Source organism: Lissotriton vulgaris, chromosome 6 (assembly GCF_964263255.1).
Source record: "Lissotriton vulgaris chromosome 6, aLisVul1.2, whole genome shotgun sequence".
NCBI classification, from domain to species: Eukaryota; Metazoa; Chordata; class Amphibia; order Caudata; family Salamandridae; genus Lissotriton; species Lissotriton vulgaris.
The window spans coordinates 1,695,022,756-1,695,046,727 of NC_141694.1; the positions used below are offsets into that span (position 1 = coordinate 1,695,022,756).

A 23,972-nucleotide genomic window follows, 5' to 3' on the forward strand; every position below is an offset into this window, starting at 1 on the left:
CACTCCGCCTCCCTCGCCTCTCTCTGCAGCTGCAGCTGCTGCCGCCTCAAGGATTCCACAGCTACCGGCTCCGCGTAGCTTAGCGATTATACGGCGTTCCTCTCTCCCTTTCTCGAGCAAACACAGCGGGTAAGCAGATTAGGGAATTTTCTTTAACGGGTTTGCCGCGTTTCTGAAGAGCAGTTTTAAAGCTGTTTAGAGTCCCGGCTCTCCAGTCATCTCAATCGTCTGCTCGTCTGCGTATATCATACGAGAAGCGTATCTCTACTCCATTCTCCTAGTTCCGTGCAGTTCAATGCAGCTAAGCACGAAGGTCGGGAGGTCCTGCTGAAGCGTCCTCACTGTGGCGGCTTCAGTCCGCCATCTTGCTTCCGCCGATCCTCCCGCCTTAACAAAATCCTATTCCATACATAAGCCAGTCACATGGTGCTCTTTCTGTCCTTGCTTTAACACTTTAGCAGGTTCATCTGTGTTCGTGTACAGCTGCTCAAGAAATTCTGCAGAGAAGCAACACAGTGACAAACTGGTATGGCTGGACTGGGATTTATATCTCTTAGTTTCAAGGACTGGATTGCTGCCTTTTAGCTAGGTTTGTGTTATATAAATGCAGCATACATATATATATGCTATTGTGTCTGTGGCATCTTCGCAACCAAGGGTCCCAAGAGCCACACTATTTTGCGTGGTCATGCAGCCCCTGAGGCTAAAAAACACCACATAAAGCCGAATGTTCACTCATCTAGGGCTGCCTCAAGCTACAGGATCCTAGTCTGCTGTTCACGGTGCATTTTTGCACTGTGACTTTGTATTGTACATGGTTTTTTAAATGATTGTGAACTAACCTGTTATGAACTTTATTATGAATGTGTGGCATTGAGTAATGTGCCCAACAATTTGATTGTGATTTTTTGAATATTGTATATCACTTGCCTCACTACCTAACTCATGTCACCCTCCCCCCTCCCTCCACCCAGTCGGGTACACCAACCGTTTTTATACTAATGTTTTCTGTAAAGTGCTTCTATAATTAATATATGTGCTTAGTGTGATAAAATAACACTATTGTACAAATCAACTTCCTGAATTTTGTTATTCTTTTCTGGAAATGCATTTGTACTGGGACCGCTATTTTCTATACTGTCCTACACCCAGGTGCCAGTGATTTTGGGTATACCCTTCTTTATAACGAATGGTTGGAAGGTATGTCACAATAAAGATGTGCTTCTTCACTTGTTTCCTCATTGCATCCACTTTTTGATCCTGACTCTTCACTCTATTTGAACTCCACTTAAGAATGTATGATTCCTGGCTTCTTCAATCCTCTGAAGTCTTAGTTGAGCAAGGAAGTTGTTTAAGTATTTGGCTTTTTCCTCCTGAGCAGGTGATATTCTTGAGGGCATGTTTCAATGTGTGCCGATTATACGAACTCATGACGGAACCGTTCCATCATGAGCCCGCTGGCTCATTAGAACCTTCAGCACAGCGCGAGAATTCGCGCCGCGCCGAAGGTGTTACATTTTGGAACTTGTCCTTGGGCTCACGGATATTTCATACATGATTTCTATGTGTGCCTTTGTACTCTTTTTGCATACGTTTCTGTTCTGGTTTGTTTTACCCAGACATGGCGTCTCACCCTTGGTGGCAGGGTGATTGTACCATGGGAACACCAGTTTATGGACAGTCATAATAGCTGCTAATGATTACACCACCCTACTATATTTATGTACTGATGTATGATCATACAGCATAGCCACCATTGTGGGTTTTTTCACTCTAGAGGGCACAAGCCTGCCCATATTCTAGTGTGTGATGACATTTGGTGTTTGGAAACAGTCGCCTTTACCTCAGACAGCAGATGATTTGGATCCGGATTACAGGTAAGGTTCTAACCCTGAACACAAAGGAATAATGAACATGTATAATACCCAACCGTCAGTCAAGATCTGAAAATTCAAAGATGTCTTTTTAAATTTCTAAACATCAGTTATGATTTAATACCCTTAAATTACATAAACCTAGCTTTAAGAATGTGTTTCTTTTGTCCAAGGAAACACAACCAACAAGGCCAAATTAGGCTGTTTATACGACTGTTTAAAGGAAAACAATCCACTTCACAGATATGGTATTGTTCCATTGGCTCACGTTGGACGCTACATCCTATTCTAACTAGCCTATCCTGCCCCACAATTCAATCAGTAATAAGTCAATCAATCTTATTAGCTGCTTACCCTTCATCAGACTGTATTAAAAAAAAACAAGCATTTCATTTATTCACAAGCATGGAACATATCATTGCACTTAACAAGAAATAGCCCTAAATTCCATCCCAAACAATATTGTTACATGGTTTTATAAAAAAATTGACAAAATAAAGCAAAAGAACTAAAAATAGAGCTGCTCAGTCATACAAAAGGAAAGGATATGACAGCACTGGAAACTTAACAAGAAAATAATTATTTAAAAAGCAATGTTTTGAATAATGTTCACTTTTCTTAAGATTGGGTTTGGCACACAAGGTAAAAGGCAAGAAGTTTCACTAATTAGCAGTGGCAGCAGAAAATAACCTATCGCCATAGGTCACTGATTTGTCTTTAGGAATAAACAGAGGAGGACAATCCTCAATGCAGTATGTATTACTCATGTCTAGAGGCCAACAAAATTCAGGGGTATTTTAATATATGGCAATATTTACTGATGTTACAGATTGAAACAGACTCAGTTACAAATTGTAAGCCTGTGCAGATATTTAAGCTTTAGGGAATGGTGCTCCTATAGGAAATGGTTGGACATTGCAGGGCAAACAGGGGTACTAGGCTCCATGTCTCCACTGAAACTTTTCCTCCATTATTCAGGGGCCTGCTCATGATTAGACACAAAGTTAACCATCAAGAACACCCCTTTTGCTCTTGATCCTCAAGGTAGCTAGGCAGAGCAATACATGGCTTACTAGGAAAGGTGGTTTGAGCTAGAAACTCAGATCTACAACAGTTAATACATTGAGGACTACCCAGTGCTTTGATGTAAATAAGAAAAAATACCTTACTCTCGACACACAAGAAATTACTACACAAAATAAATGCTATCAGATTCCATAGAATGGTATAGCTCAATAGTACGAATATACTGAAGCAATTAAGTTTTAGCTGACATGCATCAGGGTTTCTGTGGAATGTACATAACAGCTGCTGTCTAGTGCAACTTTCAGTCATTTGTGTACTTTCAGGTCTCATCCTCTGTAACCAATTTATCACTATCCATGGCCTTCTGTGGTTTTCTGTGGGCTCAGGCTAATCTTCGTACCTGCATGCCTAGCCACGTTTACATTTAAAAAAAAAAGTTGTGCATGGGGCAGTAACAGGGAGCAAAAATAGCTGTTGGGTCCTGGAAGAACCAATGTTGGTTGAGAACTCCTCATGGGTGGAAATCTCTGCAATGTTGCATGACATTTTACTAGGGTCACAGTGGCCCAAGAATCCCACCTCCACACACTTGGTGAGAGAGTGGTTTTAATAATTAGAAAATAATGCTTAGTACATATGTGCTATGGTTAGCATATCTAGACTTTAGAAGACATAACTAGGCTGCAGACAGTTTGCGTTGGTGTTCATTGGCATTTGCTTTTACTTTACATGAACGAGTCTTTCCATATGAATGTATGACATTACAACAAATGCCTTTACCAATCATACCTTTACCATGCAGCCTTTACCATGCATGCTTTTGCAGGCAAATGCCTTTACCATGCATGGAAATATATTTAAGGTACATAAAGCCTATATATATATATATATATATATATATATATATACACTACCTACTGGTGGTTGCCAGTAGTTCGTTATAGTTAGGATCTAGTTTCTATCAAAAGGTGATTTTCAGCTGGCTCTATCTTTGGCAATGGTTAGTAAATCTTTATGAAACTTTCCAAAACAGTATGCCCATTACTTTAGATGGTGTCTGGAAAGTAAGTTCAGCTAACTATAACTGCTGAATTTCTCTGGTCTTGTTCGAGTGAAATGTCAGCCTAACTATAGCGTCCCTGTAACCTTTGGTTTTTTTCAGTGAATTTCAAAGGTTTTTTCAATTCTATTTCTAAACTATAAATTCCCTGTAACCTTTGATTTTTTTTCAGTGAATCTCTATGGTTTTTTAAATTCTATTTCCTAACTATAACATCCCTGTAACCTTTTTTTCTGTGAATATATATATATGCATATATATATATATATTCATTGAAAAAACTAAAGGTTACAGGGACGTTATAGTTAGCCTCAGATTTCACTCGTACAAAACTAGTGAAATTTGGCAGCTATGATTATTTGAGCTAACGATAATTATGCTCCGGGAATGCACTGCTTATGGCCTTACATATTACATCACTCATGACTTTGTCAGTGACACCCCTGATGGCATCACCAATGACATCTCAAATGACATCACTGATGACACCATCCAGTGAGTGTAAGTATTTTGTAAGAGTTTATGATTATTAAACATATATATTAAGGTACTATAAAAGTTAAAGTAGTATACAAGGTGTACTACTAATGAGTGATACTAATTTTATTATATATCATGTAAGTGGCTGTGTGACTATATGTATCCTTGTGCTGTATGGGTGTATGGTTGTATGGTGTGGTGTGAGTAGCTATGCTGTGTGAGTGGCAATATTGGTGAGTGAGTGAGTTTGACAGTGGCTGTATGGATGGGTGAGTGTTAGTGTAAGTGCCTCTATGTGTGGGTAAGAGGATGTGTAGTGACTGCATGTGTGAGTGAGTGGGTATCTGAAAGGTTGTATGAGAGAGCGACTGGGTGCATAAGTGGCTATATGGGTGGGTGAGTGGCTATTTGAGTGCATGTTTGTGTTAAGTGAGTTGGTGTGTGAGTGACTGTATTGGAGAGTGAGTGTCTGTACGAATGGCTGTTTGGGTGAGTACGGGGATATGTGAATGTGTATGCAAGTGGTTGTGTGAGTGAGCGTGAGGGCTTGTATGGGTGAGTGGGTGTATGAATGACTTTGTAGGTATAAGTGGGTATGTGAGTAGCTGTATGGGTGAGTATGTGGTTATGTAACTGGTTGTATCGGTGAGCAACTAGTTGTATGAGTAGCTGTATGGGTGAGTGAATGTTTGTGGAGGGGCTGTACGAGTGAGTGGGTCTTTGAGTGGCTCTAAGGAGTTGTGAGTGAATCTGTGAATGGGTATGTCAGTATGTCAGTGGCTGTGTGGGTGTGTGAGTGAGCACATGAGAGGTTCTATGGGGATGTGAGTAGGTGTGTGAGGGGTCTGTGGATGATGTAATCAGTGATGTCATTTGAGATGTCATCAGTGACATCCTCACTTTTGTCACTGACCATGTCATGAGTAATATAATGTGAGGTCATAAGCAGTGCATTGCAGAGGGGTAAGTTATAGTTAGCTCAGGTGACTATAACTGCAGAATTTCACTGGTTTTATATGAGTGAAATTTGATCCTAACAATAATGTTCCTTTAACCTTTGTTTTTCTTAGTGAATTTCTAAGGTTTTTCAAAATCTATTTCTTAAGTATAACCTCTAGTAACCTTTGTTTTTTTACGTGAATCTCTATGGTTTTTTAGCTAGTAGTCATGTTTGTAGAGTGGTGGACAACGGGGGAGGGGCCTCCAACCAGCTCTCAGGAATCCTGCTGTGTCAGACTTAATAGAGGAAACAGGAGGGCTTCTGGGCCCCCAAGAAACCTCAGCATCCAAGAGGACTAGCAGGACTAGCAGTGGGTTAGGATGCGCATTTGCAGAGTGATGGAGAAAAGGGGTGTGGCCTCTGAAGTCCTATCAGCAATCGCGCTCTGTGTGACTTACTGGAGGTAACAGGAGGTCTTGTTGGCCCCCAAGGGTCCTCAGCAGCCGAGGGAAGTTCATCCCCCACCAACAGTGTGCCAAGAGGCACGTTTGCAGAGTGGTGGTGAAAGGAGACGAGGCCTCAGAACACCCCTCAGCAATCACGCTCTGTGGTACTTACTGGGGGTAACAGGAAGTCTTTTTGGCCCCCAAGGACCCTCAGCAGCCAAGGGGACTTCGTCCTCCTACCAGCAGTGCTCCTGAGGTGCATTTACATAATCGTGGAAAAAGGAGCGTGGCCTAAGAACCCCCACAGAACAGTAGGGTTGTTCCTCCCCACGGGCCCTCAGCAGCCAAAGGGACTTTATCCCCCAACCAGCAGCGTGCCAGGGTGTGCAATTGCAGAGTGGTGCAGAAAGGGGGTGTACCTTCCGAACACCTCTCAGCAACCTCCGAACACCTCTCAGCAATCCCACTGTGTGGGACTTAATGGAGGAAACAGGAGGTCTTGTTGGCCCCAAGGACCCGCAGCAGCCAAGGGGACGTTTGCAGAGTGATGGGAAGGGGGTGTGGCCTCAGATACCTCTCAGCAATCCCACTGTATGGGACTTACTGTTGGTAATAGGATGGATTGTTGTCCCCCAAGGACCTTCAGCAGTCAAGGGGACTTTATCCTCCCACCAGCAGGGCACTAGGAGAGGCAATTAAAGATTGGTGCAGAAAGGGGCAGGGCCTCTGGCATTGTGCTGTAGGCTTTTTTAATGTTATAAGGGAAGGGAGGCGATGTGGCCCCCTTCCTTTCCTGGGCTGATTTTTGGCCCCAGGGACCCTGTCCCCGAGGCCACGCGTGCCTCCCTCCTATATGTTATTCTCATGCACCCGGAACCTTGCCCAGCCGGCGGCAGATTACAAATCAAGCATGGAAGCTCGTGCTTTTTTTTAATAAAACAGTTTTGCAGATCCAGCGCAACTCCAACCAAAAATGTTTGAAAAAATGCTTTTTTGGCCCTGCCCGCCTCCAAGAGGCCTAGAGGGTCACAGTGTTTCTACCCTAGCCTCTTTTATTTTTTTTAATGTTTTTTCCTGTGACTCGGTTCAAACTATGTCACACGATGACGGTCAAAACTTCCTGCTTTGAAGTGTTGGCAGCCAATCAAATCCCAGCACAAGATAGGAATGGGTTGATGATCATCTTGTCCCCATATATACAACTGGAAATGCCTTTAAATAACTCAGTAACTACTGAACGGATTTAAACCATTTAACAAAAGGTCGCTACCTTTCTGCCAAATTTGGTATAATTCCATTTAGCAGTTCGGGCTGTAGATTATTTAAAATTTCCTAAATAAATAAACATGGGGAAAATGTGTTTTTGTACCCCCCTTTTTCTCAGCCCCAGCTTGGCAGATCACCATGAAACTTTCAAGACAGCAGCTGAAGTGAGCGTTAAAAATGTTGCGAAGATTCGTCAAACTACGGCAATGTTTTTGATAAAACAATACTTTGTCTTCCTATGAAACCTACATCTTAACTATAACTACCTACTAGTGACCTCCAGTAGGTAATATATGCATATCAGTGTATAGTTAGGTGACCTTTTCCATACAAACAGCCTTTTATGATTTGCTAGTAACTTTGGTGGCATTTGAAGAATCTTTACAAAACTTTCCAAAATATTGCTTCTTTTGATCTAATTTGGACATGGAAAGAATCGGGGTGATCCGTCAAGTGGGGCCAAGAAAAAAGGGAGGGTCCCAAAATGCAAAATCACCATGCATTTTCCATAGTCTTTTTTAGACAGTGCTACCACAAAACTGCTGAACGGAATTACACAAAATGTGTCAGAAAGCTAGATCTTGGTCCAGAAAGCATGTTTTTTGTAGTTTTGTGTAAATTTGTTCAGTTGTTTTTGATTAATTAAGGATCCAAAATATTTGTCTATCTGGATCGTTGTGTTCGAGGGACTCTCACGAGAGTCACTCGTACCTAATTCAAAAAAATATCTTATGATTGGCCCTGGTAGCTTTTTTCTCCTTCGGACAATTTGTTTCCACAGGAGTCAGACTGCTGCATAGGAAAAATATTGGCGCCAGTCATTACAGGATTCGGGGACTTTGTTCCCTGTCTTAAAATTTGAAAATAAAAATAAGAAAGGGACAGGGTAGGGATACCCAGCCCTCCTAGATCCTGTGGGGGGACCAAAAAAAAATAATTACCTGTTTTTGCTGCAATCCTGTGGCACTCCTCCAGGATTGTGGGAACAAAATGGTGGCCCACCATTTGAAAAAGTGAATACATGGGGCAAGTTCATGATTGAGGCACTGCTACCTAGGCCTATTTTGTGCCCCAGGGCTGGGTAGGAAGAGAAGGGGGCATGCACCCCCCTCCTTGACATATTGATGGCTTTTGAAACCCCATCCCTGGGGCTGAAATGTGGTAAAAAGGGGATGGGGCCATGTGGCCCTAACCTAAAAAGGGTGTTGGCGAGAGCCCCGTGACCCCCCACCTGAGCCTTTATAGGCCCTGGGAACTCCATCCCCGAGGCAAAATGGTTAAAGAGAAGGGGTGCAGGTGTTTGCCCGGCCCTCCTCCCGAGCCCTTATAGGCCAGAGAGCCCCATCTTTCAGGCACAAAAGTTATTTAAAAGGAAAGGGCAGCCTCCCTCCCTGAGCCTTAAAAGTTCCCAGGGACCCCATTCCCAAGAGTTAGCTCAGTTATCATGACCCGGGGAGCCCACATAGGGACACAGTAGTTTTCCTGCCTGATGGGGCAGTGGTGGCCATGAGCCCCCTCTACTGCCCCCAACTTGATGTTTGAGGGTGCCCCATATGGGCACCCACTTGTGGCTCTGGGGATGGGGTCCCCGGGGTTGTTGAATCCTCAGGGAGGGGGCCTTCATGCTCACTTCCCTTTTTATTGCACGTGTCCCTTAATGAAGTAATTTGGCCCTGGGAGATGGGGGTACATGCCCCCTTGCCTTTAATTAAACTATGGTCCGGGTAAAGGGGTCCCAGGGCCTATTGAGCTTGGGGAGGGGGGCCATATTGCTCCTTTTTCCATTGCTTGCAAAAAAAGCTGCTGAGACAGTTGTGTTACATTTTTTACTGTTTTATTTACATTAACAATGTACTTCCCTGACGTGTTTCACCTGTACAAATAGCTTTGCTCACATAATGGAGCATATTGCGTGCATTCTAAAAGTGCACTAGTGTGTCACCTAACAAACAACATAAAAATATACTCTGCTGCGGTTAGCAGAGTGCATTTGGAATTAACCAGTCGCCACTAGGCAATTATTGTTAGGACAACATTTCCATAGGAATTAGCTTTTTTGATTTGCTGATAATTTTTTGCCCAATTTTACGAATCTCCATAAAGCTTTCCAAAATGGGCTCTTTGTTTGCCTAGATTGTCCATGAAAATTTTTCTGGGTGATCCCTCAAGCAGGACCCAGAAAAAAGAGGGTCCCAAAACAGAAAATATGTCATGCATTTTCTATAGACTTCTGTAGAAAGCGCCATCACAAAAACTACTTAACGGAATTACGCCCCATTTGGCAGGAGCTGGATCTTGATTTGCATAATATGCCTTTTGTGATTTGGTGTAAATTCCCTCAGAAGTTTTAGACTCAGCCCATCTGCATCCCTGGGGACCTCATCCCCCTGGGGATGGGTATGTTATCGATGGGTGGGGAGTATGCAGCCCCCCTCTTTTAGCCATTTTATGCCCTGGGAACCCCATCCCCCACAACTGTGTCTTAAATTAATTGGGAAGGGGGTTGTACTGCCCCCTTCCTAACCCTTTAATGACCATGGCCCACGCGGCAGGGTACGGAACCAATGTCAGCGGGCTCGATAAATCTCGCATCGGTGACTCTCTAACCATGGGTCCCACGCTGCAACTCTGGGCAATAGCTTGCTTAATCTCCACAACGGCCCCCTCGCTGCCGGGGATGCCTGGCTTCACCTTGGGGATCAGCAAAACAAGAGTCCCTGTTCAGACCGTGGTAGGCTAGAATGGCTGGACAAAAAATGCTAGACGGGGTAGAAGATATAAGGATAATTCTCCCTATTCTAATTAGCCAATAAAACATGTACAAGCAAGGCAAAAAATGGACATTCACACAAAGTCTTTAGAAAATATACTCAATAAGCAAGTTTAAGTCGATTACAAAAATAATACTAAAATGTATTACCTCCCAGCATGGGTTACATTCTAAAACATAATAATACCCCCTTCCCTGTCATATACTACAGGGGTACCTCCTTTCTTTGAATTCACCTTGGGGATGCCCAATAGGGACTACTCACAGGGAAAGCCAGGACGGGCTCCCCAGCGGTGCACAGCGCCAAGAAACCCCGGGGTGAACGTGCGCTCTACAAATTCATACTAATATAACAAATTCATACTAACATAACATGGGTACCCCAGCCCCTGGGGCGGCTCAGCTGCTGTGTCTCGAGTAAACCATCTCGGGACACAGTTTTGTTGCCCGTGGTTATGTTTGCTCCTGTCTGCTGGGAGCAGTTTCAAATCTCCTGCCAAACGGGAGCAAACATTAAGTCTGCTGCCAGCTGGTGGAAGTTTTAACAATGCACCCACTGGCTGGGAGCAGAATTGTGCTCAGAGAACAAAATATATATTGCTCCTATCCGGAAGGAGCATGCAAAAGCACCTGCTCTCTCTGAGCTGCAGCAAATGCCATCTCCCACACTATGCGGGAAGTCGGCTAGTGCCGAGGGGACTCTTAGGATCCCCCATGGCCCTCAATGGGTGCTTGGTGGGTGCCCTGGGTGGTTACTGGGGCACCCTGCCAATTAAAATATTGTATTGTGCCGTGGGGGATGAGGTCCCTGGGCCTATTAGGATTCTGGGAGGGGAGGTTGTGCAGACCCCTCCCCTTTTAAACAAAAAACTGCCCTAGTGATGGGGTCCCTGTTGCCTATGAAGGCTCCTGCTGCATTGCCGCTGTTTCTTCCTAAACACCTACCTGGTGTTGTCCAGGTAATTCTTGTCTGATGGTGAGTGTCTGGAGGGTGAGAATATGGGCAGGGGAGGTTGGGCATAGGGTAGTATTGCGAGGTCCTGACAGGGTTGTAGGGCTCGAAATGTTGCCAAAGGTGGTTGCAGCTCATTGTGGTTTAAATTTGTGGTTGTGGCAGTCAGTTCTATCTGAATCAGACTGCCTCTATGACCAAGTGACAGAGAATATCACACACAGCAAGCTTGCCTTACTGATTTGCCAGGAGCTACTCTTGAGGAGTTTTCTTGTATACTCCAATCTAATTCCGCAGTATCCAACACCCTCATTTAAAGGGAAAAGAGACAGCAGTGAATATAGGAACTCTTTGATAATTGTATAAATATGGTCATGCCTGCAAAGTGGATCTCCAAAGAGTAGGGCCTTATGAAAATGCAATTGACAATCCTTCCTTATCGGTAGCCCTTCGTGGTATCCTGTATGAACATAAACAAATAGATAATAAAAGTGAGAATGAAAAGAAAGATCAGATATGGAAGAGCCCTCTGAGGACATTATGATCAAAGGTAATGAGAAGAAAAGAGAGCTATGTTCTAACAAAGGGGATTTTTTTGACATTTTACACCTTGTTTAGAGATTTAGGGACAAATGTACAAAGAATGGAGTAGGTAACAGTTGTTGCAAATTTTGCACCGACGTTTACCAAACCCATTTCTTTTTGTGAAAAAACTTCTGAGCTAATAGGTAGGTTTGCAAAAGTCTGATTCATAATCAGTCACAAATCTACCTACCTCATGCATATTAATGAAGAAAGTCACATATTTTAACCCACTATGAATCATTGCCATAGCAGGGATGGTGCCCTACTGAGGACAGTAGACCATATTTTCTGTAATTGCTTTTGGATTAAGCAAGCATGTTTTAATGCAGTCTATTTTACCTAAAGGAAAACAGGATGCGTTTAAAAAAATAATGAAATGTTTGACTCCCATTTTTAAGAGTAGGCAGTGGTCCATAACCCCTATCTACTCCTAAAACATATTTTTCTTAACATTAACAAAGGGGAAGGAGCCCCAAATGCTTTTCAGAGCTGAAATATTGGAAGTTTGATTTTCTTATTTTTAATTTTACTATTGTTCTTGTTCTTCTTCTGGAACACTGTTCTCCATCATCGAGATGCATGTAGCAAACTCAGGTTTGAGCCTGTGAATCAAAACTCAAAAGAGGCATCAGATGGAGTGAAAGAAAATAACTTTAATTGAGTAGAAGAAATGTTATTTAAGAGCTCACAAAATGTCTTAATATTGGACAAGGAAGGGAAAGAAATGTGTGTATTTCAAGAATGACACTTCAAAATCCATGTGCTAAAACAATTTAGATTGGGACTAGTGAGTGTGTTTATTACTGTATAAGAAAGATGTTTATGTTAGGTGTGATTGATTATATGTTTAAAATCATGCATTATGCTTGCATGAAATCTGTTTATTTTATTCTTCTAATAGATTGGGTCGGTTATTTTTATTTTTCCTTGTGTTCCCTAATATTTGAGTTAAATGACTAAATAGAATTTTGGAATAGTAAAGAGAGATAATGCTGGTCTACAGTTATTAAATGTGTTTGATATACTGGTTCCTCCTATTGGTGTGAGCTTGAGTGTTGCTAAGGTTAGAACGTTGTTTACAATAGTGGAACATTTGGTCAATAACTAAGATGAATAAAGAGATGTTTGATATTCGTTGAGTGGTTATTCAAAATCGCCTTGCATTAGATATAATGTGGCAGAAGAACGTGGAGTGTTTTGTGTAAATAAGGCGCATCATTGTTGTACTTATGTACATTATATTTCTATGATTATTAAGAAGTATATTAATACTGTAACTAATGTTTTGAGTACGGTTGATCCAACTAAAGAAGCTAGTATGCAGGAAAAATGTGGCATATGATTTATTGAGATTGAGCATTGCATTGCAGGATTGGTGTTGATTTATTGAAGAAAATACTAACAGCATTGTCATAATTTGAAGGTGCACAAATATTTAGTGGGTCTTAGAATTTTATAAAGCGATACTACTCCTGTTATTGTTATTGCTACGAGTAAAGTTTTACAGGCAGTCTGGTACAAACGCAGTAGATTGCTGAATTTGATTTCTAGTGCTTAGAATAATTCTTTTTTAATTATTGGCTGATTTTAATTGTGTCAATTTTATGTATCTTATGTATTAAGTATAAAGGTACATTTGACATGTGTTAAAGTGTTTTGCACTATTTACACATAGCCTAGCATGTCCACAGCTTTTGTTTTTCTGTGGTAGTAGTAATGGAAGAGAACACATTTTGAATAGCCTCTATTTGCTGCTGAAAACAGGGAAATTGAACGGTGCTGTAAGATATTTTTAAAATGTACTCTGATGTACCTATTGTAATGTTATATGTTTGTATACTTTGATGGTACTCGGCTACCGCATAAAGTAACTATTTCTACTAACAGCATTAGTAGTCATAATATTTGTAGTGGGTATAGTGATACTATTTCAATTTCAAATCACAAGTTATTTACATTAGGAGTTCGAAATGCAGTTGTGGAAGGAAGAGGATGACTAGTAAGATGGCTAGGAAAAGGAAGAGAGAAGATATCGAATGTGATGACCTCAAAGCAGGAGTGCATGAAAAGGAGTCAACAATGATTAAAATGTTGTAAGTGTAGCATGAATATTTTGAAATCATCAGGGGCTGAGGGAGAGTTCTTAATAAGCAGAACATAATGCTTAATTCAGATGTGTTTAGGTTAGCATAACAAGGCTTTATTTGGCATTACTAGGCTACAGCCACCTTGTATTGACATTCATTTATATTTAGTGGTAGAAAAGTGCTATGTACTATTGGTTTCTGCTTATGAAGTAAATGGTGATGTAGTACATTGCTTTTCTCAAGAGGAAGCCATGTTCAACATGTTCTTTTTCTCTGTATCAATTCAAGATCCCTGGTTTCAAGGCTATTGTATGGGCTATTCATTGTTTAAAAGTGTTATTGTATTTGTTTGTAATGTAATGCACAGCAATCTCCTCCTGTTTTTATTCATATTTTGTTTATTAATATGCAGCAAATTAGATGTTCCTAAATATTTCCAGTATCAGGTGAATGTGTTACCCTGATTCTTCATTACTCTTGTTCGTGCCAGTACATGCAATGTTAGGTAATAATGCAAGTGTTCTCACCCATTACAGTTCCTTGTGACAGAGACAAACCTAAAGGGGAGGACAGAGGAAGAACGCTGACAGTTCTTTTTTCTGTTTAGCTAAGACATTACATGTGGGGCCTGGGGATAGGTGGACTCACCCCTTTCAGTAAGTACTGGAACAAGGAAGGGTAATCTGGGTAATGAAGACCAAGCATAAGTGGGGTGGAAAGCATAGCACGCTGTACCAGAAATGCATGTATTGAATAGGCAATGCCTGTAGTGCACAGATGTATGACGTTGCAACGCATACATTTAGATTGCGGTACATTATATCGCTGGTTTTACAATGCAAGTCGTTACAACGACTTGAGTTGGAGGGCGCTGGACTTAGGAGTAGTATAATTTACTATTCCAACTCCAGTCTACGTACAGTAAGGAAGGTGTTGGATAGTAAATTATAGTATTCCATGTCCTAGAGCACCATGCAGCGCAAGTCGTTGTGAAAACCGCGATGTAATAGCAATGCATTGTAAACCATGTTTCCCGTAGTGTACAACGGTAGGGTTAGGAAATTGGAAAATATCAGAAGTGTGCACAAATAACAGATTTGTTTTCAGATTATGGCAGGCATAGTTCATGCATGTATAGAGCTGGAATTTGTGTACAGACCTAAAATACGACCATGTCAAAATGTTCATGTTGCTTTCGTTAATTTTGGCTCAAAGTCTTAGTTAAAGGCCACACAGCTAATTTGCTAACAGATTTCAGAATGCATATTTGCTTTAAATAGAGCATTCACATTTTAAAAACAATTCTGTTGTCCAGTCAATCCATCTATCAGCAATTTACATTTCTAAATTATATACCTTTCTTACAATGTGTTGTGATGCTGATGAATGTTCATGAAGCCCACAACAAAGTTTAGCTTTGTTTATTGTAACTACGACTTCCTTGTACAAATCTTTTATCTTCTTCCATAGTGCAAACTCAATGAATGTCTCAAATGCTCTCATGTAATCCAATTCAGTAGACACCCACAATATTTATTTTAACCTAAAAAAGCCACACATCGAGAAAATGTGCCCATTGTGGGTATGGTAAAGATAGTTTTCCGTCACCACGCGCATGAAGTTGTGCGAAGCAACATTCAAAACAGTGGCAGAAGGTGGAAAAGTTCAGAGAACATTTGTAAGTAGTACATATTTTTTCACTTAAGGCATCTTTTGCAAATAGCCCTTCAGATACATGAATATACCTGTCACGCTGGGCATTATATGAGCAGTTGCACTTTAGTTTAATGAGTTATAGGTCCTTCCCAAACCAGTATTTTGCTACAGATATTCATACTTTAAGATATGGAACTATTTCTAACTTTAGGGAGTGTGAACTCAGATTTTTCTGTGATTCTATGTCATCCTTCTGGTATGCTGTTTTCAAATGTTTGACATGGCATCATGAAACCGCCTTTCAGAAAATTGTGGTTTACAACATTTGAAAAAGAAATTGCCACTAAGTGGCAAAAGGCAACATTTGACATGCCTGTGGCTTATATGTCTGAGTATGTGGTTAACACATTTGTTATCTACATGTAGTATGTTTTTAATTTAATAAAATACAAACAAAAATAGGTTAAAGTCTTTGGGATAACTATTTAAATAGGCTTACAAATTTCAAAAACTTACATTATCTCCATCTGTGTGACTTTCTGGGTGGCAAAGGCATTTGTATGGTTTAAGGCTTGTGTCACATTGATCAGCATGTCCATGACAATTACACCTGCAATTTAGAATAAAGAACATTTTAGTATTCCAAGGGTTGCCATAGGAGCCCAACTAATTAACGATTTTGATGATATCATAATTTGGTTGATGTAATCAGAAGCTTGGCAAGAAAGTCTCAGGATTTGTAGACAGACATGATACCCCTTGTGGCCAATCACAAACACTTGCTAATAGATGTATTCACATGAATAATAATCCCAAGCAACACCTTCCCAGCATTGTAGATAACATGTATTAAAACTAATATTTATGACATTGCTTTACATCACATTCCTTCTCATAATTTCGATTCTGGTCACTTTTAACACAGTAATGCTTTTGTTGGACAGTCTAAGACTGACAGTCAAGGATTTATGAAATTGTTCCTAGGTGTAACTATACCTTAATTTATACATCAGCAGCAAAATTCTCGGTGGGATGTATGTGCATCTAAAATACCTACTTATTTTCTGTTCTACATCTGCAATCTAAATTCATTCTTTGATGCACTAAGAGACCTAAACCGGTCATTGCATTATCTGGGTTTTTGGGGCCGATTGCAACTAGGCCTTCATACCTTTTTTCTGCACATTGTATTTAAGCGAAAATTGCATAACTTTTTTATGCACAGTTGGCATTCTAAAGGTATATGGAGTTTATGGATTTGCCTGGAGGAAACTGAGAAAGTAGCTGAAATATGGCATTATTTTGTTATTTTGGAAAAATGGTAAAGAAATGCTGTGCAAGTAGGTGTGTGTTTTTTTTAAAAAAAAATACTGTGTTCATATCACCATCTTTCCAGCTTTCAGAAATAATCAGGGTTGTAAAAAATATGTTTCCAACAAGTTTTAAGTGTCCAGCGACTTTTCCGATTTTGGGGTTTTCTACATAATTGCAGTTTGTTGTGGAAACGTGTGAAACCAATAGGTAAACCTGAAAAGCTCTATATGTGTGAAAACTTGAAAACATTTCAATTCAGCAAGTGGCATTCATGTAGATAACTGCTATCACAAAGATACAAAATATTGAAATCAAATAAATAATGAAAATATGGAGGAAAAAGTAGCAATTTGTGACAAGTTTTTACTGTAATTGTTTACCCAGTAACTGATATGCAAAAGTATTAAACCTTTACATTTGTCAGACCCCCCTGGGATGTACAGTATTTGTTAGTTGTTCAAATATATGTGATACCCAGTGCCAATAAATGAGCTGCAGCTCATAATGATATTTCACTGTGTACTACCATGCAGCAATTCATATAGTAAAATCAGCTGAATGAAAAAAGGGAAACCTATGCATTTTTTAAATGTTTCCAAAACACAGTGATTATGAATAGTGGCTATATCTACAACTCTTCATTTGAGGTTACTCTAAGTGCAAGATTATTTTTATTTTTATAAATCTTTTTATTAGTATTAACATGCTCATCATACATTGTGCATATTGGTCCTACAGCACAAACATCTTCATACTTATGTACATTAACCGTCCCCCGGAGTGGCCTAAGATAGCATAAATAAAATCTGACACCTAAAACATTGCCCCTCCCTTTCGCATTTGGTCTAAGCTAGCCATGTGTCTCTGTTGTAAAGTGTAATCCACCTTGATCCCCCTAGCACCTCATAGCCCTAGTATTGCTCCTCTGTAATTCCCCTATGGGGACCATATTTTCCCCATTTTTTGGGATATCCTCTGACCTTGTAGATCACTTCCTCTGTCCTCTTACACCAGTCCATATCAGCCTCCCACTCCACCACTGTCGGGGTGAGGAGCCCCCATTTCCATGCAATATTTCTTTTTGCCACCGTTGATACCAGTGCCAGCCATATCCTAGAATGACGTGGCCATTCTTCCTCACCCGCAATCATCAGTAATAGCCACTTTGCAGTCATTGGAACCCTCGTCTCCAGGGCCCCAGACATTCTCTCCGCCACCCCCTTCCAGTAACATGGTATCGCCGGGCAGTCCCAGAGGATATGGTAGAAGGATCCCTCCTGTGCGCAGCCTCTGAGACACATGGGTGACTCTGCCCTCTCCAGTTTGTACAACAGGGTGTGTGCATAATATGAGCGCTGTAGGACTTTTAATTGGATTAACCTGAATCTGGCCCAAATGGCTGTATCTCGGGGGCTTTGTAGGGCGTCCATCCAATCCTCATCGTCCCTGTCCCCCATGTCCTCCACCCAAGTCTCTTGAAGCCGTCCCATTGGCTCTGGTGTGTTGTTAATTAATTTCCTGTAATTCACCAATATTCCCTTTTCTGGAATGGGATCTGCCAACAGTATATCCTCCAGGGAGGTGGGTGCCTTCCTGGATGTGCCTTCTAGATGAAGATAACAAAATCTCTGTGTGGGAGAGAGTTCAAACTTCTGGCTAATAGTCTTGAAAGAGAGCAGGGAACCATTTCTCCATACATCGCTCAGGTGTTCAATCCCTATTGTTTCTCACAGAGAAAACCCCTGCAGGCTTGACACCTCCTTCAACTGTTCACAGTACCTTAGTGGGGTCATAGCTTTCAATTTGGAGTGCCAACTCAGGTATAGATTGGTATGTAGCCAGCTCGACTCCGTTGTCGGTGTGTGAATCAGCATTCCCAATTTCTTTTTATCCACGTAAATTATAATTTCATGATTGCCAACGGGCATTGCAGACCGATCCACCCTGTAAGCCGGCTCAATCAGGAGTTATGAGGCCCAGTAGTAATTTCTCATATCTGGGATTTCTAGTCCTCCATCATATACACTCTTTGTAAAATTCTTCAGGGCTATGCATAGTGCTCCCCCTTCCACAGCAACAATCTGAGTTTGTGGGCAATTTGTTTGAAAAAGGTTGGTGGGACCCAAAACAGTGTGTTTTCTAAGGCGTATCGCAATCTGGGAAGGGACATCATGTTGTAGAGTGCCACCCTTCCCCAGGGTTTAAGGCAGTTAGTATTCACACTGCACTTTTTCTAATCATTTCATGAACATAACTATTCAACCAAACATAAAAAAATGAAAAACTCAACTACTCCCTGCATACCTGCTTAGTTTAGAGAAAACCCCCCAACCACCCCAACCTGCAGTGTGCCTCTCGCCCGCAACTGTTTATTAAGCAATTGGAGGGCAATACACAACCAACCTGCATTACAAGATTATTAAAGAGATCATCTCAATCTTATGACCCCTGCCCATTGTATAACAGGCCAACTTTTCTCTTATTGAGTCGCTCGGACCCCTCGGACCACCTCTCTTCGGGCCCTACCTCTCATGATGACCCCCACTGAGCTGAACCGTAATATCCCATGTGCTATGTGACAGTTGGTTGCTGAAAGTTACTTATTGTCTTTCATCTTTGTCCATATCTGGTTCCGACTGACAGGCCGGAGATCCCCGGTCCCTTCCTTTCTGTGGGCTAATCCTTAGGTCAGTTGGTTTCTTCTGGTTTTTCTCCCACCGGCCATCCTCTGGCCCTCCAGCCAGTAGCACGCTCACACTGGTGAAGCGAAAATAGCTGCTTCCCCTCCATCAGAACCTTGAGCTCTGCCGGAAACAGAATCATGTACTTTAGATTTTTATCTCTCAAGGCTTTCTTGACTGCGTCGAACGATCTCAGCTGGTACTGCACCTGCAGGGTAAAGTCCGGGAAGAATCGGATTGTTGCATTCTCATGTGTTAGATCACTGTGTAAACGTGCTGCTTGCAAAATCGCGTTGCGGTCTAGGAAGTTCAGTATTCTCGCAATGAGGGTGCGTGGGGGACCCCCGGGCGCTGCTGCTGCCCCAGTGCTCTATGCGCCTGCTTAATTGAGAAGGAATTAGTTACTTACCTGTACACTATAGTTCTCCAGTATTATCTTTCATAGATTCACATGCTTGTATCTTCCCCGTCGTCATGGTGGGAGTCTCACGGTAACAGAATGACCAAGCAGTATCATAGAGAAGAAAAACTGCATAGAAAATCCCCATAGGGACTGTAATATTTGGTAACCAGACCATTTCCTTGTTTGGTCCAAAAGTCAGCCAATCAGCATTGCTGCCCTGCCCTCACACTCCCCAGCAGAAGCTTCCTGCCTCAGATTTCCGTCCCCGAGTGAGAGACATGGATAATACCGAGAAACAGGATCTGTCTGAGAAACGGGGAGGCGGGCGGGCGCATGTGAATCTATGAAAGATAATACTGGAGAACTATAGTGTACAGGTAAGTAACTAATTCCTTCTCCAGTATTACATCTTTCATAGATTCACATGCTTGTATCAGAGTAGTAAGCAGTGCTCACAAAATTTGTAGCGTTTCCAGGACAGAACCCAGAAGGAAGCTCTGCAGTAAAGCAATGATATAACCACATACATCAAAATAATACGATAAATGCATAGATATATATTTATGCTCAAACATAAATCAAAGTACTGCATAGAAAAACAATCAGACAATTAAAACATACCTTACTGAAATAGGCGTTTCAGAACAGCTTGTCCCACTGCCGTGTCCTCTTTCCAACGCAGTGTCTAGACAGTAGTGTCTTGTAAATGAATGCACGCTCTTCCACGTTGCTGCTCTGCAGATGTCGGGCAGCGACACTCCTGCGAACAAGGCCATTGAAGTTGCCATCTTCCTTGTGGAATGTGCATTCACTTTAGAACAGAGCGGCTTTCCCGCTTTCTCATGACATTTCAGGATAGCTGATGATATCCATCTGGCAATACTCAGTCTTGACAGAGGAAGGCCTTTCCTTTGACCTTCGAAAGCAATAAATAATTGCTTGGATTTGCGGAAAGTCCTTGTCCGTTCAATGTAGAACTTCAAGCATCTAGAGATGTCCAGGGAGTGCAATGCCTTTTCTGCTTCCGATGAGGGGTTGCTGAAAAAGGTAGGCAAAATAATAGGCTCATTGAGGTGAAAAGACGTAGGAACGTTGGGAATAAAAGTTGGATTTGTCCTTAATACAACTCTGTCCTTGCGAAATTGTAAGAAGGGCTCTTCTACTGAAAATGCCTGAATTTCACTTACCCTCCTTGCTGATGTCAGTGCAAGAAGTAGGGCTGCCTTCCAAGATAGGAATTGCAAGTCTGTTTTGTGTATAGGCTCGAAAGGAGGCCTCATAAGTTGAGATAGGACTGTATTGAGGTGCCACGGCACTGGTGGACGCCGAATGGGTGGATAAACTCTAAAAAGTCCTTTGATAAATTCTTTTATTATCCTGGAAGACCAGAGGGATGGCTCGTTTGGCTTCCTCCTGAAACGTGATATTGCTGCCAAATGCACTTTAACCGAGGCATGCGACAGACCTGCCTTAGATAGAGACAGCAGGTAAGGTAGGATACCTTCGGGGTGAACTTCAAACGGGTGTACGTTTTGACTGTCGCACCAGTGGCAGAAACGGGTCCATTTCGCCGCATATGTTTTGTTTGTTGACACAGCTCTGGCTTGCGAGAGAGTATGCCTGCATTCCTGCGGAATGTCTAGGTTTTGAAATTCCCGCTCATGAGGTTCCATGCTGACAATTTTAGTGATTGCAGATCCGGATGCAGGATCTGACCGTCTCTCATGGAAATGAGGTCCTTGAATGTCGGAAGCTGGATCTTGTTGCCCTTCGACATCTGAAGTAGGTCTGAAAACCACGCCTGTCTTGGCCAGACTGGTGCTATCAGAATGACATGGCACGGTTCCGATCTCATCTTGCGAAGAACTCGCGGTATCAAAGGAAATGGAGGGAACGCGTAGGCAAACCTCCCCGTCCAGTCCATGTGGAATGCATTTCCCTTGGATCCTTGCTGATGGTATCTGGACGCAAACTGAACGCACTTTGAGTTGTTTTTTGTTGCGAACAAGTCTAATGTGGGAGTGCCCCACCTTAGAAACAGGTTGCGAAGCTGAGTGTCGTGCAGTTCCCACTCGTGCGTCACCTTGGAAGTGCGACTCAGGGCATCTGCCCGTATGTTGAGCACTCCCTGTATATGTTGAACTTGAATTGAAATGCCGTTGGTTATCAGCCATTTCCAGATTCTTTGCGCCAATGTCGACAGCTGTTTGGATCTTGTTCCACCCTGTTTCAGCAAGTAAAACATAGTCGTGGTGCTGTCCGTTTGGATAAGTACCGACGATTGGCGTATCCTGGGAAGGAATGCTTGGAGCCCCAGAAACACCGCTTTGAGCTCCAACATGTTTATGTGAAGCTGTGCTTCCCAGTCTGACCACAGGCCTTGAATCTCCAGCTCCTGAAGATGCGCACCCCATCCTTTCAGCGAAGCGTCCGTTGTCATCACGAAGTCGTGATCTCGAGGTACAAAGTTCAAGCCCTGGTCCAAGTTCTTTTGAACCTTCCACCATGACATGGCCACCTTCATACGGGTCGTGATGGTAATCCGATCCTCGAAGGTTCCTTTGGACTGAACCCACTGCTCGTCCAGTTGTTCCTGTAAAGGCCTCATACGAAGGCGACAGTTTGGCACCAGTGGGATGCAGGATGATATCATCCCCAACATGGACTTGTACACTCTCACAGAAGTGGACCTTTTTGTTTGAAGCGACGCCGTTAGACCCATGATCTTTCTCATTCGGTCCTCGGAAGGATAGGCCTTTCCCGCTCTGGTGCATATCCATGCCCCTAAGAATTGGATGCCCTGGGCCGGAGTCAGCGAAGACTTCTCCAAGTTGGTCCGTAGTCCCAAGCGCTGAAACAGTCGGATGCAGCACTGGAGCGATCTCGTTGCCTCTCTGAAAGATGGACCTGTCACCAGCCAGTCGTCCAGATATGGGTAAACATAATGCCCTTGCAATCTTAAGTGGGCCGCCACCGGGGCCATGCATTTGGTGAACACCCTCGGGGCTGATTTGAGTCCGAATGGCAGGACTTTGAATTGAAAGTGGCGACTCTCCACGACAAATCGTAAATACTTCCTGTGCTTCCGATGAATGGGAATATGGAAGTACGCATCCAAGAGATCCAAAGATGCCATCTAGTCTCTTTCCTTTATCATTAGTAGGATCTCTTGCAAAGATAGCATTCTGAAGGGTATCTTCTTTATGTATTGATTCAGATCCCGCAAATCCAATACCTGTCTCCATTTCAGGGTCTGTTTCTTTTTGATGAGAAAGAAGTGCGAGTAGAAGCCTGTCCCTCTGAGATGTTGTGGCACTTCCTCTATGGCTCCCTTTGCAGAAGTGATTGCACTTCCTTCTGCATTTCCTGACGATGTTTGTTGAGCCTGAGCACCGGGGGATGATTTGGTGGAATTTCTAGAAATTCCAGAGTATGACCCCTGCTTATGACATCCAGAACCCATTTGTCCGAAGTTATGGACATCCAGTTGTTGAAGTATTGAGACAGATAGTGGTCGTTTTCCGAGATCTGTTGTGTGGGGAGCGCCTGCCTGAAATCATTGACGTCTGTTAGACTGTTGATTCTTCCCTCTGGTGTTTGTTTTGCCCCTAGACTGCTGCTGATAAGAGGAGTTGGAGGACCTGTACTGGTTGTTGGCATTGTATTGTCGATATCCCCGTTGGTTATACGGTTGATATCGATTGGTCTGAAAAGAGGGTCTTTGATTAAATTGACCTCGTGCACCCCTTTTTCGAAAGGACTGAAACCTTCCCTGTTGAAGGGAACCCAGCGCTCTAGCTGTATCCGTGTCAGATTTTATGCCTTGCAAGGCCTCGTCTATATGCTTCCCAAATAAATTTTCGCCATCAAAAGGCATGTCGACAATCTTCGCCTGCACTTCCGGGCGAAACGAAGTCGCTTTTAGCCAGCCTTGCCTGCGAAGCGAAACCGCCCCAGCCATCTGTCTGAAGGCCATAGACTAGACATCCATGGCGATGTCGATAGATTCGGCAGCAGATTTAGCTCCGTCTTTAAGGATGGCTGCCGCCTCCTCCTTTCTATCTTCCGACAGTGCGGATAGTATGGGTGCAAGATCTGACCACATTTGCCTGTTGAAACGGCTAATAAGGGCCATTGCATTTGCCGCTTTAATAGTAGAGGCTGCCATTACTGCAAACCTCTTACCGGCACCATCCATTCTCCGTCCTTCTTTGTCTGGTGGCACTAAGGAAGTAGCCACCGGGTTTTTTGAATTTCTCTGCGCCGCCTGCGTCACGACTGATTCCGGTCTGGGGTGCCCTATGAGACAGGCTGCTGCAGACTCAGGCGCTCTGTACTTTTTTTCAATTCGAGGAACAGAAACCGCTATGGAAGCCGGTGTTTTTAAAATCTTTAGGCCCTCTTCCCAGATATAAGGGATAATAGGAATTGA

General features: G+C 42.5%; 1 protein-coding gene across 1 annotated transcript in view; it reads right to left on the reverse strand.

Annotated features, from left to right (window-relative positions):
• Positions 1-23,972, reverse strand: part of USH2A (usherin) — a 2,319,650-nt gene that overhangs the window by 1,999,052 nt on the left and 296,626 nt on the right. Inside the window, exon 8 of the mRNA XM_086925936.1 lies at positions 15,659-15,752. Coding sequence (XP_086782062.1) covers positions 15,659-15,752 — 94 coding nt within the window. The remainder of the gene's footprint in view (positions 1-15,658; positions 15,753-23,972) is intronic.